At 38.7% G+C, this 16,908-nt stretch overlaps 1 protein-coding gene across 1 annotated transcript; it reads left to right on the top strand.

The window, feature by feature from the left end:
• Nucleotides 1–1,278: 1,278 nt before the first annotated feature.
• On the top strand, nucleotides 1,279–16,292 carry LOC124097797 (inactive serine/threonine-protein kinase TEX14-like). Its single transcript, XM_046452356.2, has 8 exons — nucleotides 1,279–1,560; nucleotides 3,136–3,210; nucleotides 6,963–7,040; nucleotides 7,987–8,086; nucleotides 10,742–10,834; nucleotides 13,472–13,581; nucleotides 14,872–14,923; nucleotides 15,934–16,292. Exons 1-8 carry the CDS (start codon nucleotides 1,503–1,505, stop codon nucleotides 15,968–15,970), a joined length of 603 nt encoding a protein of 200 aa, XP_046308312.1. The 5' UTR covers nucleotides 1,279–1,502; the 3' UTR covers nucleotides 15,971–16,292.
• Nucleotides 16,293–16,908: the final 616 nt, after the last annotated feature.

Genomic DNA, 16,908 nt, shown 5'->3' with positions numbered 1-16,908 from the left:
GGGGTTGTGGCTCAGCAGCAGAGCACTCGCCTAGTGCATGTAAGGCCCTGGGTTCGATCCTCAGCACCACATAAAAATAAAATAAAGATGTTGTGTCCACCGAAAACTAAAAAAAAAAAAGAATATTAAAAAACTCTCTCTCGGGGCTGGGATGTGGCTCAAGCGGTAGCGTGCTTGCCTGGCATTCGTGCGGCCCGGGTTCGATCCTCAGCACCACATACAAAGATGTTGTGTCTGCCGATAACTAAAAAATAAAATAAAAAAAAAAAACAGTAATTTAAAAACAAAACAAACAAAAAAAAAAACTCTCTCTCAAAAAAAAAAGCTAAGTACCAAAAAACCACACAAATAACCCAGTCAATAAATGGGCCAAGGACACTTCTCAAAGAGGATATACAATCAATCAACAAATATATGAAAAAATGTTTATCATCTCTAGCAATTAGAGAAATGCAAATCAAAACTACTCTAAGATATCATCTCACTCCAGTCAGAATGGCAACTATTATAGAGATAAACAATAATAAGTATTGGCGAGGATGTGGGGGAAGAGGCACACTCATACATTGCTGGTGGGACTGCAAATTGGTGCAACCAATATGGAAAGCAGTATGGAGATTCCTTGGAAAACTGGGAATGGAACCACCATGTGACCCAGCCTCAGCTATTCCTATCCTCAGTCTATACCCAAAGGAGTTAAAAACAGCATACTATAGGGATACAGCCACATCAATGTTTATAGCAGCACAATTCACAATAGCTAAACTGTGGAACCAACCTAGATGCCCTTCAGTAGATGAATGGATTTAAAAAATGTGGCATATATACACAATGGAATATTACTCAGCAATAAAAGAGAATAAAATCATGGCATTTGCAGGTAAATGGATGGAGTTGGAGAAGATAATGCTAAGTGAAGTTAGCCAATCCCAAAAAAAACAAATGCCAAATGTTTTCTCTAAGGAGCCTGACTCCTAGAGGGTTAGGGAGGGGGAGCATGGGAGGAATAGAGGAACTCTAGATAGGGCAGAGGTGTGGGAGTGGGAGGGGGCAAGGGGTTAGCAATGATGGTGGAATGTGATGGATATCATTATCCAAAGTACATGTATGAAGACATGAATTGGTGGGAACATACTTTATTATACAAACAGAGATATGAAAAATTATGCTCTATATGTGTAATAAGAATTGCAATGCATTCTGTTGTCATGTATATAAAAAATAAAATCAATTTTTAAAAAAAAGTGGAAATAAGGGTTGGGGTTGTAGCTTAGTGGTAGAGCACTTGCCTAGCATGTGTGAGGCACTGGGTTTGATCCCCAGCACCACATAAAAATAAATAAATAAAATAAAGGTTGATCAACAACTAAAAAATATTTCTTTAAAAAGTGGAAATGATTGAACTGCATGTACTTTTTTACTCAACACATGTGTCAGTTGCTATTTTTACATCTCACTTGTAGAAAAGATTGTCTGCATGTGCTGTAGTTGGTTCCTCTAATATGGCTACCACATCTGACACATCAACCCAAGCCACCCAGAGAAGGAGCCTGCCTAAAGGTACCTGTGTGTCATATCAAAGTAGAAGTTCATAATAGTTAGCCAATTTAAGGAGACTTAAGTCGAAGCTATATTTGGTTCAAACAAAAATGCTATTTCCTCCGATTGTGAAACAGATTTGTTATAGAAAACTTGGAGAATAAAGCAAAGCTTAAAAAATAAAATAATTATATAACTGTAATTTTTAAATTTCATGTATAATTTTAGTATATATCTTTCTCACAGATTTAGAAATATATTAAAAAATAGCATAGTTGCATATCAGTTCTAGACTGCTTTTTTTCCTTGATGATATGTACTTAACCTCCTTCTCTGTGAGTACCACATCCACAAATTTAACCAACAGCAAGTCAAAAATATTTGAAGAAAATTGTTCTGAACATGTATATGCTCTTTTTCTGTTCTTATTCCCTTAACAATACAGTAAAATGACTATTTACATAGCATTTATAATGTATTATTATTGTAAGTAATCTAGAGATGATTTAAAGTATATGGGAGGATATACAAAGATTATATGCAAATACTGTACCATTTTATGTAAGAGACTTAAGTGTCCATGAATTTTGATACCCACAGGTAGAAGAGATCCTAGAATCAGTCCCTTATAGATACTGAGGAATAACTGCATTTTGAGTATTTTCCCTTGTCATTAAAAACTATTTATTTTTATATATATTTTATATATATATATATATATATATATATATAAAATAACTACATAATAATCCATTCTATTTAAAGTCCATTCTATTTAATAGTCAGTGTTATTTAACTCTTTCCTAATGTCAAAGATTTATGTTGCTTTCCAACTTTTTGCTCTGTATACATAAATCTTTAACTATACTTCTGATCCTTTTCTCAGGACAGATTCTTAGAAAACAGTTTTTTAATCAAAAGCGTCTGATACTGTTAAGGATTTTTTTTTTGGTGGGTGGTGGGGTATTGGAAGTTGAACCCATGCCTCACATATGCTAGACAAGTGCTCTACAACTGAGTTACATCCGCAGCCCAAAGGATCTGATGTTTTTACAACTCTTGCTTTCATTACATTAATTTTAATATCTTAAGTCTTTGGAACAACTCTTGAAATTTTCCCTCCGGGAATGGATTTTGTCTTATATTGAGGGGTTGTTATTATAATTGAGCTCTTGGGGCAAGACCTGAAGTACAGTTGCTTTTATATCCCCTGGCCTGAAAATTTATAGACAAAGGCCTTCTACTTTGTGTTTTGTCCATTTTGGCTGGTCTATAACCTCTATATTCCTTAAGCAATTCTGATCCAGATTGGACCTCCCAGCCTCTTAGTAAGAACCTACTTCAAATATCCTTAGCAAAGGAAGGGGCACAGGCCAACCCATACTGAGGTAAGTGGGATAGAATAAGAGAGGTCTCTACTAAGAAAATTATTTAAGAGAAGGAGGTATCTATTAGGACTGTTATATAAAAGACTTTCTTTCACCCTTTATTTATTTCATCATTGGAAATCCTCAGTCAAATTCATGAGGGGGCTTAGAAAAGTCCACTTCAGATTCAGGAAGGTGTTAAGTCATTTCTCCCTTTATCTTTTTAAAGAACTAATGGAAGCCATTTCACAGCATCACATTGATGAGCTACCACCACCATCTCAGGAGCTACTTGACGAAATTGGTAAGAGACTGTTAGCCAGCTTTTCATCACTGTGACTAAAGTATATGACACAAACAACTCGGAAGAGGAAAGGTTTATTTTGGCTCATGGTTTCATTTCATGATTGACCAATTACATTACTCTGGGCCTGAGGTGAGACAGAATATCATGGTGAAAAGGTGTGGTAGGGGAAAGCTGCTCAGCTTGTGGCAACCGGGAAGCAGAGAGAAAGACAGAAGAAGGGACTAGAGACAAGATAAAGTCCCCAAGGACATGCCCCCAGTGACCTACTAATAATAAGTCAGAACCCTCATGATCCAATCATTTTCCCAAACCTCTCCCTAAACAGTGCTGCACTGGGAATGAAACCTTTAACACAGAAGATTGTGGGGGACATTCCAGACCTAAACCATAACAGGAACATTTAATACAAAATACACTTGGTCTTGTCAGCTATTGTCACTGACCACAGCATGGTTTCCTTATCTCAGATGTGGGCACTAATAGAAAGGGCCTACAAAGTTCTGGTTGAATGATAAAATCAGAAAGGGACAGCTTTCCAATAAAAGGGACCACAACAACTTAGCTGGGATATTGGCCTGAATCTGTTATATTTTGTTTCTTAAAGGCAATGGTGATGATTGTGAGGGGAAATAAAAATATTAAAATGATTTATGATGATAAACTTCTTTTATTAAAGAAACTCTTATCTCCTTTTTAAACCAAACCAGCCATTCCTTGGAGGCCTGAGTGGAGGCATTCAAAGTATTGAAATTGTGGGTAAATCCCTTTCCTAAGAGTCAGTGTCATAAAATTTAATGAGACTAGAATTTTCCATTTCAGGCAGAGACTGAGTAGTACCAACTCAATTTTATTTACATTTGGGTTGGTGTGAAGAAATGATGCAAGGTTATCGAAAAATTTGCAGGCAGGTAGTCTGCTTCCCCAGCAGCTTGATGGACCATCCCCTTGCCCTTAGGGGATGCCTCTCATCAGATTTGTGAGAGTTTAATTGTTTTTTTGATGGTCCTATTCTTGCTATGGAGCTTGTAGAGAACTTCCTGGACACTAGTTGGTTTTCAGAGTCTCTGAGGTTTTGAGTCTCATAAGAAGTGAGAGCTTATTGGTCTGACTCTAGGACCAGCTGCCTTCTAGTCTCCTTATAACCCTCAGACCCTGTTCTTTGACATGTTTAAGTGGATCCAGTCAGCTTCTAAAACCTTCCTTGCTTGGTTTCTTTTCCCGTAGTTACAGGCCCTTTCCTTTTTTATTTTATTTTTGCAGTACTGGGGATTAAACCCAGGGCCTTGCACATGCTGGGCAAGTGCTGCACCACTGAGCACACCCCCAACCCTATAGCCTTTTGTTGCCTCACTTAACCTTGCCTTCAGTGCCACAGGGTCATATAGGTCACAGGCTTTTATGGGTCAGGCTCTTAGGCCCATACCCCTACCTCTCTACTTTCTACCTCTGAGACTCTCTAGTTAATCTCGGCAAATTCTTCCTCTGTAGTTGCTCTTCTTAAAATAACAGAACTGTTGAGATTGGAGGTTATCCCACATGTGTACTGCTTAAGTAGATTTTTAGTATCATTTGTTCCTTAGCAATGGCGTAATTTTCCAGAAATACAAAGTAGGCTTAAATAGGTACTTGCAAGTTTGACTGTAATCAATACTTGCCCGTGGATCCTGCTGTCCTTCTACTGTAGTTACCACATGTGAACCCTCTCTCACTTTCTCCAGTGTAGCAGCTGTGTTCCCAGGTTTCCTCCTGGGTTCTGGTCTCATGGTACATACCCCAGCACAGTCATTTCACTTATGGCAATTATCTGGGGCAGATTTCTAGGTGATGTCACTTTGAATGGGTCAGTAATTTTCCAGAAATACAAAAAGCAGAGGATCCTTTTTTAATTTTGTCTCTCTCCCCCTCAAGGAATTGTCTCTTTTGTTAGTTGTTTGATTCCCCAGAGTCTAGAACAGAGCCTGGTATATAAAAAGAACTCAATAAATGTTTATAAAATAAAAGAATTGAGTTTTCTATGCAAGTAGTAAGAAGCCTTCCATAAACTCAGACTGCAAGCAGTCTTTTAAGATCACCCACACATGAAATCCCTGTCCTTTTTCTCTCTTAGTCCTTCCCCAATACCCAAAATTACTTGTCTGAAGGAGGCCAGACCTCTTTGTACTGGCCCTGTGTTCATCGCTTACAGGACTGCGTAAAGATATCCATATGAAGAAGTGACTCTTCTCAGCCTTACTACGTGATTCTAATGCTTCTGTCTAAAGCATTACAGTTTTAGAAAAACCCTTGGAACTTTTATCAGAGCCTGAGTCACCAATCCACACTCATTCTTCCTCAAGGAAATTAGATTTTGGGTTTGTGCACTCCCCCTCCCCCACACTAGACCCATTAGGCCTTGAAGAAATGGGAGGTACCTACTCAACTGAAGAACTCCCTAATGATAAATCAAGGGGGAAAAGTTCACTGCCTTCTCCCTCTAGGAGGTCCTGGCTGCCTTATGCAAATAATCAAGTAGAGGGCTTTTGAGTAGTTTGTCCTGATAATGGGTTTACTCACCTGGCTATTGTATATGTATTGTTTCCCCTAAAGAGATTTCTGGGGAATGACCTGCTGTTACTCTTTTGGAGGACCCACATTCAAATCTCTATAGATTCCTGACAAGAACCTACACGGGAAATTTTAGAACCCTAAGATATAGATAATCATTTAAGATCAACAAGGGACTAATCAGGATTAAAATGGATTTTTAATTTCAAACTATATAAAATGATCTTATAGGGCCCTTTGATGCCAAGCTCTGTGAGGTAGGACCTCTTTCCTACTCAGCAGGAAGGGAGCCAACTTGTACCTTCCCAGAACAAGACCAGCAAGCTCAGGGTGGTCTGCCTGTGCTCCCTGCAACTGACTTTTTGCTCTGCACTGGAGAGTACTTTGAGGAGACTGAGCACTTAATAAATGCAGAGCAGCCACTGATTTTAGCAGATGCTTGTCTTTAGTAAGTATTTCTTTAGGAAATGGAAATAATGGATATTCTCTGCCTCTTGTCTTTCCATAGGCCAATAGCGATGAGGAAACATTTGAATTATTCTGATGTTGTAACAAAATTTCTTTTACAGAGTATAACATAGAGATTAGGAGCATAAACCTTAGAGTTAGAACTGCCTGGATTCAAATCTCAATCCTCCCACTGATTATCTGTGTGATTTTAGGCAAGTTCTTTAACCTTTCTTAGGTTTTAGGCAAGTTTCTTAACCCTAATTTCCTCATTCACTAAACACAATTAACAATAATGCAGTCAGTTGCATAGGGTTGTTGTAAAGATTGTGAACATTAGCCTCACATGCACAAGGCCCTGGCTTCAATCCCCAGCACCATACATACACACAAAAAAGACTGTGTGAACATTAATCCTGAGTACATAGGGTACGGCAAAGTATTACCTATCCTCTGCATCACCATAATCATCTTTTTTTGTCTTACTTGAAAAATTTCCTTCAAATTTGGAATGTCCTAAAGTAGTAGTCCTCCAACTTTATCAGGCATCTTGAAGGTCTTGATAATACACAGATTGCTGGACCATACTGCCAGAGTTTTAGATTCAGTAGGTCTAGGATAAGGCCCAAGAATCTGCATTTCTATCAAGTTCCTGGGTTAAGTCAGAGCTGCTGGTCTGAGGACCACCCTTTGAGAACCACTGCCCTAGAGTCATTCAAAGGAGGAATAAGTTGTCTTTTGCTTTTGTACTGTGACAGAGCACCTGAAGCAGCAGCAGAATTCATCCACAGTGTTGCATGAGAACACAGTACATGATCTGGGCATCACTGCAAATGGTGAGCATATACTCTCAGATTTTTTCATCAGGTTCTAGGTGTAATGTTGTCCTTGGAAACAGAGTAGTACATACGGGGAAGTGTGACCCTGAGGTCAGTCACAACTCCACCTCAATTCTGACTCTACTGGTTTTTGCTTTTGCAGTGTTAGGGACTGAACCTAAAGGTTCTCGACTTCTGAGCCACATGCCCCTATTTATTTATTTAGTTTTATCTTTTAAGACAGTTTCTTGCTAAATTAGGGCCTTGCTAATTTGCTGAAGCTGGTCTCCAACTTGTGCTCTTCCTTCCTCTGCCTCCTGAGTAGTTGGAATTATGAATATGTGCTACTGTCCTAAGTCAGTTATATGACCAACTGTTTAATATCCGAGTCTCAGTTGTCTTTATCTGTAAAATGGGGATAATAATTCCTATATTATGATGTACATAATAGCTCCACAAACAGTGCATGGTACATCCATAAAATATTTAGCAAATGTTAGTCCTCTTCCCTTTATGGGACTGGTGGCCAAATGAAATGAGATAGCATATGTAAAATCCTTATCATACATTAGAGGGTTTCTTCCCCACCCACATTCCTTCCCTGGGGCTCCAACCTAGAAACATTTCTAAGAAGTAAATTTATTCAGTTTGTTCTCAGGGCTGCTTGCCTTATCTTTTGTGTGACCTTTCTTTCCTCTGCTTGTTCTATCCATCTCTGAACCTTGGCACAGGCTAGATTTCCTAAAGCTTCACCTGGCACCAAAGAGCTCCCAGATGCAGCTGTTGTGAATACAGGTGTCCTATAGACTGCCACCTGTCCTCCTGCTCTAATGGGAAGAGAGGAGCTGGTCCATTGCGTACTTAAGGAACCACACTGATAGGCCTTAATTTCTATACTCCGTTTTAAGGCAGGCTTTCTTAATGTTTTCATTCTAATAAAGCTAATTCTTTTAATTGTTTTTAGATCAAAAGCATTTAGAAGAACAAGAAACTGCCCATAATAAAAATGATAACATTTTGCTTTGGACAAGAGAAACTGAGGATCTAGAAGAGGACACAGAGAGGTAATAGAAAAAGCTAGACTTTTGAAAGGGTTTTAAAAATTGCATTGTTTATATTAAGTGTTTTCCACAATATTGACAAATAGGAGGAAAACAATCTTTCCCCATATTATCCTAATAACTCCCATTCCTAAAAGGTCTTCTGCTTTTTAAAAAATTTAACTGTGATAAAATACAAATAATATATGTTACATGTAAAATACATTAATAAAACTTACATGCAACATACATACACATTATATGTAAAATAAATATAACATAAAATTTGCCATCTTGGGGTAAATTTACCATCTTGGTTGTGACTCAGTGGTAGAGCACTTGCCTAGCATGTGTGAGGTGTAGGGTTAGATCTTCAATACCAAATAAAAATAAAGGTATTGGGCTGGGGTTGTGGCTAAGCAGTAGAGTGCTCGCCTAACACGTGCGAGGTCTTGGGCTCGATCCTCAGCACCATATAAGAATAAATAAATAAAGGTATTGTGTCCAACTACAACTAAAAATATTTTTAAAAATATTTATCATCTTAATAATTTTTATGTGTATAGTTCAGTAATATTAAGTATACAGATTGGAACTGGGGTTGTGGCTCAGTGGTAAAGCACTTGCCTAGCACCTGTGAGGCACTGGGTTCAATTCTCAATTCCATATAAAAAAATAAATAAAATAAAGATATTATGTCCATATACAACTAAAGATATATTTTTTTAAAAAGCATGTATATGGTCCCAACTTATGATGGTTCAACCTATGTTTTTAGGACTTTATGATCTTTTCCTGGGATAGCAATATATGGTATGATATTCTGAATTCCAGACAGTAGCAACAAGCCATAGTTCACAGTCATCCTCACAATCATGAGGGTAAATGACTAATACTCTACTGCCACAGTCTGGCTGGGCACAATCAGGAGCCACTTGTCAAAAGAAACTAACTTTATTTTTAGAACCACACACGCCAAACAGAACAGCCTCTCAGGAAAAACCCTCAGAGCCCCAACTGCCACCACCGGCTTTCCACAAGCCTCTCTCTCCAACCCAAGCCTCTCTCTCCACCTCCCACAATCCTCCTGCTCTTGAGGCGGATTGGCTGGGTCACGTGGGCGGAGCCAAAAAAAGTCCCCCAGTGAGCAGCTCCGTGGTCTGAAAGGGCAGGGAAACAGCCCAATGAGCATCACCGCAGAGGAGCCAATCAGCTAGATGTTGCTGGGGCTGCTGTGAGCCAATCATCAGCCAGCAGCTGGAAGTTTGCTGGCAGCTGGAAGTTTGCTGGGGCCCCTTCGGCTGTGGCTCTCAACACTCTACAGTGTACTGTCTTGCTCAGCTTGCTGTTTGGTTGGTTAGGTGTATTAAATAAGAAATGTATTTACAACTTAACAGTATTTACAATATAAATCAAGGGCATCTGTACTCAAATTGTTATGCAACAATTCTCCACACATTTATCATTTTACAAAACTGAAACTCTTTCTGGCTTGTCAACTCCCATTTGCAAGATGGCAGCTATCCGCACACCAGGCAGATATAGGCGGGTGAGACAAAGGAATATATTAGTTGATTCTGCCCCATTTTATCTGGAAAGCAAAATTTCCCAAGAAACTCTTCCCAGCCCACATCCACTTTATCTAATAGATCAAACTGACACATGACCCCTATTGGGTACAAGGGAGACCAGAAATTGAATTAACATCCCAACTGCTATAAAAGGCAGCAGCAAATAAGAGTGTTTTGAATAACTTTTGGTTAATGAATCTAGTGTCTGTCATATTCTTCAAGGGATATGGTATTCTTTATAAGAAGGAAAAAGGAGAGACCTGGAAGAGGAAAAGTCTGGGAAGTAGAGGAGGAGACTGGAGCCCTGGGATCTAAGAAGAAAATAGAGAGAGGGTTAGAGACAGAGAAAAGAAAGAGGCAAGAAGGGGAAAAATTTTTTTTCAAGGGATGTTTTAGAAAATTTTGATCTGTGATATAACTGTTCCTTCTATCTCCCCCAAATGCTGTCATTAAAAATCTGTGCCATAATTTAAGGTAAAAGAATAATTGCTTAAGAAGACCAAGTTAGGTTTGGTTATTCAAACATAAAATTCTTTGTACATGGTCAAAAGTTAGCTAATGTTATTGTCTCATCCTTTTCCAAAAGAACTGGTGGCAGTACTTACCACAGACATGCTCCACAGATGCTCAGACATTTCAGTGCTATGAATGGTTTGTCCGTTCTAGGGACCAAGCTAGAGTGGAAGATATTTTTTTGATGGGGGATATTTTTCAGGCTTTCTTAAAACATCCTACTTTCATCTTCTAGCCTCAGAGGTAGTTCTTAGAAGAATAAGTAGAAAGCATATGCAATCTTGACTTAAGGTAGAAACTGACTTAATGACCTAGATTGAGACAAGAGTCAGCATTTGACATTGGGAAGCAGTGATATCATGGATGCCATGGCTTTTTGTCAAGGGACTATGGGACTATTTTGTATATATTTAAATTAGATCTATGTGACCTCTGTGAGTCTACATACAGTCTGACCAAACTTACATTTCCTCAACTGTATAGAGAAAGCACAGGTTTTTAAAGTTTCTTGCCACTCTATAGAGTGTTATGTTTCCTTGTCAAGGGAGAGGGAGAAAGACTATTGTCACCATTCTCTTCACTTTCCCTTGGATAGAGCTCATTCTACTCTTGATGAAGATCTGGAAAGATGGTTTCAGCCATCTGAGGAGAGCATGGAGCAGCAGGACCCCCGCAAAGGCTCTACAAGGTTAGTATTCCCCATTGGGGGTTCTTCTTTAAAATTTATATACTTCCTAAGGCATAGAGGTATTAGACTCCTATTTTCTTCTTTTTGAGGAAATGGGGCTAGGTTTTAGACTTCTTGGAGAATGAATGTCTGGTAATGGCATTAAACTGCTATAGATAAGCCAGCCCTGACTCCAAGTGTCTGCATTCTCACACTTGTCTCTCTCCCTCCAGTCACCCACAGTGCTCAAGATATTGATTAGCAAATTGATATCTGTATAGGAGAGGCCTCTAAGATTACTGTATTTTGTCCCTACTTATTTCAACCTTTTCATCAGTCATTTGAATTATATCAGGAAAGGCATATTTATCAAATTTTTAGATAACAAATCTAGGAATGAGTGCTAATGTGATGGATGATAGACTGGGGATTCAAAATGGTATTGACAGATAAAGATAACAGGGTAATCCCAGCAGCTCTTGAGGTTGGGACAGGAGAATCTCAAGTTCAAAGCCAGCCTCAGCAACAGCAAGGTGCTAAACAACTCAGTGAGACTCTGCCTCTACATAAAACATAAAATAAGCCTGGGGATGTGGCTCTGTGGTTGAGTACCCCTAGTTCAATCCCTGGTACAAAAAAAAAAAAAAAAAAAAAAAGATAAAGCTAGACACAATGGTGCATGTCTATAATCACAGCTACTCAGGAGGCTGAGTAGGGAGGATCTCTTGAGCCCAGGAGTTCAAGGCCAGTCTGGGCATCTTTTTAAAAAAAAAAAAGATGAAGGTAAAAGATTCAAAAACAGAGTACTCCTAGGACACTTGGCCTGAAAAAAAAAATTTAATTGGAAATTCTTACTCACTATAGTTACATCAATGGCAGGAATTCTTAGTTTTGTATACCAAGCATTTAGCATGCAGCTTGAGACATAGTAACAATTCAATAAATTCTTGAAGGCATCGACATGACTCTCTGAAGCTCTGGTTGATGCAGTTGTTGAAAAGGTCAATGCAACATTAGTGCTGTATAGACAGAAATGTATTGATTAGATCAAGGTGATGTTTGAGACCGGTAATGTGCTGTTTAGAGCACTCCTAGGGTGCAATGTGGGACTACTTTTTAGTGCCACATTTAATGAGATATTAATAAACAGAATAGGGTAACCACAGAACAGTCACAGGTCTGCAAACCAGGTCATATGAGAACAGCTGAAGGAGCTGGGGAGGCTTAGCCTGAGAAGAGCAGATGGAGTGGAGAATTTGATATCTTCCCTCAAATGCCTGAAATACTGTAAAGTGAAGAGAGTCAGCTTACTCTCTTCTGCCCCAAAGGACAGAAATAGTGACTAGAAATTACAGAGTAACTGATTTGTATTCAGTAAAGCACTGACTTTCTAGTGGTCACAGCCACTGGATAGGGAGAGCAGTTGGCTTTCCAGTTACTTCAACAATGGCTACTGCTGCTCAGAAGAGACTGGATGAGACTCTGATCTGGGGCATTTGGACACAGGCAGAAGATAACTCAAACACCTCCTCCCACTCTTTTTAAATATTTTTTAGTTGTAGATGGACACAATACCTTTATTTTATTTATTTTTCTTTTTTTTTTAATTATAGATGGGCAGAATGCCTTTTTTTGTTGTTGTTTTATTTTTATCTGGTGCTGAGGATCAAACCCAGCACCTCATGCATTCTAAGCAAGTGCTCTACCCCCGAGCTACAGCCCCAGCCCTATTTATTTATTTTTATGTGGCACTGAGAATCGGACTCAGTGCCTCACATGTGCTAGGCAAGTGCTCTACCACTAAGCTACAGCCCCAGCCCCTCCTCACCTCTGACCCTGTGATTCTGTTAGTGGAAGTTAAGAGAGGAAAAAAGTCTCTTTTCACCCTTTCTGTTTAATTCTCATTCTCTCTCTCTCTCTCTCTCTTTTTGCAGTGCTGGGGATTGAACCTAGGGCCTTACTCATGTTGGGCAAGCACTGAGTTATATCCCCAGCCCTTCTCATTTTACATATTTTGTTTCTACTGTCCATGAAATGAAAGCAGAAAAAGAATCCCTAAATAGTGTTAGGTTCAGCCAGCATCTCTTGAGCATTGACAATGAGCTGAACACTGTGCTAAGGCAGGAGGTGCACAGGGGGATCAATGACTCTGCCTTTAAGGAGCTTATTGTTGAATGGGGGTTTCTGCTTAAAAGTTTAACAAATTTGTTCTTAAACTGTAAGATAGTCAAATTATTTAGACATTTCATATCAGAGAAAGGTGATCAAATGGTGGTCTTCTTCAAAACCACCAATTACGACATAAAATGAGGGTGTTTTTTTTTTTTCCCCCTTTGAGGCCAGCTATATTGTCTAGTGGTTAAAAACAGAGTCTGATTAGGTTGGCTGTGTAGGTCAGATACCAGCTCTAGGACTTAGTAGGTGTATGTAATACCTTTGTGCCTCAGTTTCCTTATCACAATGGGGGCATTGAAGGTAACTACTTCATATAGTTGTTAAGAGAATTAAGCAAGTTAACGGTACATTAGAGCTCTTAAACCAACACCTGGCCCAAAGGGAACACTGTGATACTCCTAATTGCTATGTTTCCTTCAGAGTACAGTCCTGCCCCTGGCTGTTATGTATGTGGTTTAATGCCCCAAATCATTGTTCTTAAAGGGAGAAAGCAACCAATGATCAAGAAGTTGGTGAAAAGCATAGAAAAAGGGAAAAAAGCATCAAGCCAGAGAGAAGGAAATCAGACAGCTTTTTAGGGGCTTCAGAAGAAGGTATGAATTAATGATTGTTTATAATGCAGTCTGCAGTCCTTAGGCTTTGATGAGCATCAAAGTTATTATATAATGTTTCCCAAATGTTATACACAATCTTCCTTCCTTTGATAATTTCTTTCCCCTTGCAGTTCAGTGTAGGTTTTCTGTTAATTGCTGATCATAGCTTCATCACAAAAACAGTAACAACAAGTTATATTTCTTAAAAAAAACCATTGGCTAATCTTATTGTCTGGAGAGATGTTTTGCTTCTAGTTGTCCAACATCTTCAAAAGAATTTTAAATTTAGCTTACATGGATGCTTCAGACTCCAGTAAGAAGTCATATATTATGGAATTTAAATGAGGTTTACAAGTAATGAAAAAGTCATAAATTAACCTTAATTTCAAAACTGTTTTAATAGAGCTTTAGGCTATTTACAAACAACAATCTCCTGTTTAAGAGACATTAACTCTGGGTTGGGATTGTGGCTCAGCAGTAGAGAGCTCCCCTAGCATGGGCGGGACCCAGGTTCGATCCTCAGCACCACATAAAGATAAAGGCATTGTGTTGTGTCCATCTACACCTAAAAAAATAAATATTAAAAAAAAAAACATTAACTCTTTCAGGTCATATATGGTATCCCTTTCATCCTTTCCTCATTTAATTTTTCTACTTTGCTTTGTGTCCTGGGATGCTGACTCTAGTGGACTGCCTCTCCCTGGCTTCCTGTTGGTCAGAGGGAGGCCCCAGGCAAAAGAGCAGAGGGCAGAAGAGATGTTAAGGGTTTACTTTCCCTCCCTGCCTGTTTCAACACCTTGCATCTGATAGAAGTGGTGTTCCTTCACAAGCACAGCTTCTATGAGGCAGCCAGTCTTTCCCAGTTCCAGCTGTCCTCTCATCCCCATTCCTCAGTCCCTTCAGACCTAGGTTTCCCATTGCTGCTAGTCACCGAATGCCTTGCCATTCCTTTTTTTGTTCCCTGAACCTTTGTATGTAGTTACTTCATTAAGTAATCTTTATCTGTATTTGCCATGGGTACATTTTGTTTCCTCCAGAACCTTGACTAGAGTGTATGGGCTTTTAGTTAGTATTTGCGAATTAGTGTCATTGGTGTCCATTGCTGTGGCAAAGAGCTTCAGAATATTAGGAGGGAAAGCCATTAACCATTCTGCCTCTATAGAACAACTATTATAGGTAAAACAGTTTACACTAAACTAGAGAGAACACTAGTGTGAATTCTGAATTCTGACACTCTTTGACCTAGAAAGTAATCAGGTTGTTTTTTCCTTCCTCTTATATTTCACCAAGATGAACTAAAACCGTGTTTTTGGAAGCGACTGGGTTGGTCTGAACCATCCAGGTAATGAGATATCCTGTGTTTATAGGTTAAAGTTTACCATTTACATAAGCAAACTGAAATATTCACTGGTTTCTAAATAAATATTAATGAGACCAAGTTGCACGGGGTTGGGGCTGTAGATCAGTGGCAGAATGTTTGCCTAGCATGTGTGAGGCACTGGGTTCGATCCTCAGCACCACATAAAAATAAAGGCATTCTGTTCATTTACAACCACAAAAAAATAAAATAAAAAAGATGAAGTTGCTCAGTTTATAGATACATGTTTCTGTTTATTAAAAAAGGTGAAATTAATTCTAACTTTATTTAAATTAGTAGTAGACGCAGCCTGAGAATACTTTTCATACAGAAGGTATACATAAGTTGCTGCTGTCAATTGCTTTGCATCATTTTTGCATTTCCATTATAAGTTGCTGATCATAATCTCCCTTGATTACAAATATCAAAATCCCTGGGCTGGGGATGTGGCTCAAGCGGTAACACGCTGACCTGGCATGCGCAGGGCGCTGGTTTCGATCCTCAGCACCACATAAAAATAAAATAAAGATGCTGTATCCACCAAAAACTGAAAAATAAATATTACAAAAAAGAAATATCAAAATCCCTTTTCCTTAAATTCTGTAGAACAGAAAGAGGATGTTGTTTGTATCTTTTGAAAAAATGTATGTAGGGTTGGGGCTGTAGTTCAGTGTTAGAGGGCCTGCCTTGCACACTGGGTTTGATCCTTAGCACCACATAAAAATATATTGTGTCCATAAAAAAGTATGTATTGGGAAGGGCACAGTGGTGCACATCTGTAGTCCCAGTGATTTAGGAGGCTGAAGCAGGAGGGTCACAAGCTCAAAGCTAGCCTGTCTCAAATAAAGCATTTGAGATGCTTGGGGATGTATCAGGATCCGAGTTCAATTCCCAGCACCACACAAAAAATAAAAACAAAAACAATAATAATAAAAAGCATATATATCAACTGGAAACTTTTTTTTCTTTTTGTCTTTTAAAACATGTAAATACAGGATAATTGTGCTGGATCAGAGTGACTTGTCAGATTGACTGGAAATGGATCACAGATGGATTCTGACCCAAGTTTGAGCATCTTGGTTGTGAGCTCTTCTTTCTTCTGCTGCAGTTGCCATTGGGGCAGTGGTTCCAGTTCCCTAACTCACAATTTGTTCAGCTACTACAGTAGACATAATGGTTTGGCCCCATCTGTGGGCAGCATATGTAACCATTTGTTTTTCAATCAAATTTCTGAAAAGTGTAAGGTAGTTGCAATTTTAAAATTGTGCTCAGAATGGTTTTTGGTTTTGTTGGTGTTAATTTTTTTGAATATTTTAACTCCTGTTATATAATAAAATGTTTATTTTCAATACCATTTAGGTTCCAGCTATATATTTCTGTTACAGGGTTTGGCACTTGGGCAGCTACCTTCATATATGCTGGTACCAGTTGCCCCTGTTTTATCACAGAAATACTGCCCAACCTTTTGGCTGGGATTGCCCTATTCCCATTCCAGCTAGAAGTAACTTAGTAAGAGATAACAATAAAATGCTAAGATTTTTTGAACTGTTCAAGGTAAACAACATCTTCTCCATGTGTTTTTGATTGTGAATCTCACATCATTAGTGTACTACAAGAATGAAATTGTGGTAATACTAATCACAATGTTTTGTTTAGCTTAGCCTCTTTTTGATTCCTGGCCTATGTGTAGCTAGCCTGATTTTTAGAGGGTTTATATCTTTCATTACCTCCCATTTGGAATCTTCATATATGAATATACCCTCTCTTGGAAACTATGTGCTACACTGCAGCACTTACCAGCTAGCATTTTGTTCTGCCTTGGTGAGTAAGTAGCAGGCCTGTTGTTTGTGAAAACTGAATAGTTCCTATTGTGAATAGTGCCCAGAAATTTTGCCTTGTACAGATAAAATGGGAAGGTACAAGTCTGTTTGGCTATTTTATAGCAAGAAAACAGTTGCTTGCCATTGTAT

Source organism: Marmota monax, unplaced genomic scaffold (genome assembly GCF_021218885.2).
Source record: "Marmota monax isolate L192 unplaced genomic scaffold, Marmota_monax_Labrador192_F-V1.1 WCK01_AAM20220418_F8-fsc01208, whole genome shotgun sequence".
In the NCBI taxonomy this organism is placed as follows: domain Eukaryota; kingdom Metazoa; phylum Chordata; class Mammalia; order Rodentia; family Sciuridae; genus Marmota; species Marmota monax.
The sequence above is the reverse complement of the archived record's forward strand: the minus strand, read 5'-3'. Positions and strand labels throughout refer to the sequence as shown.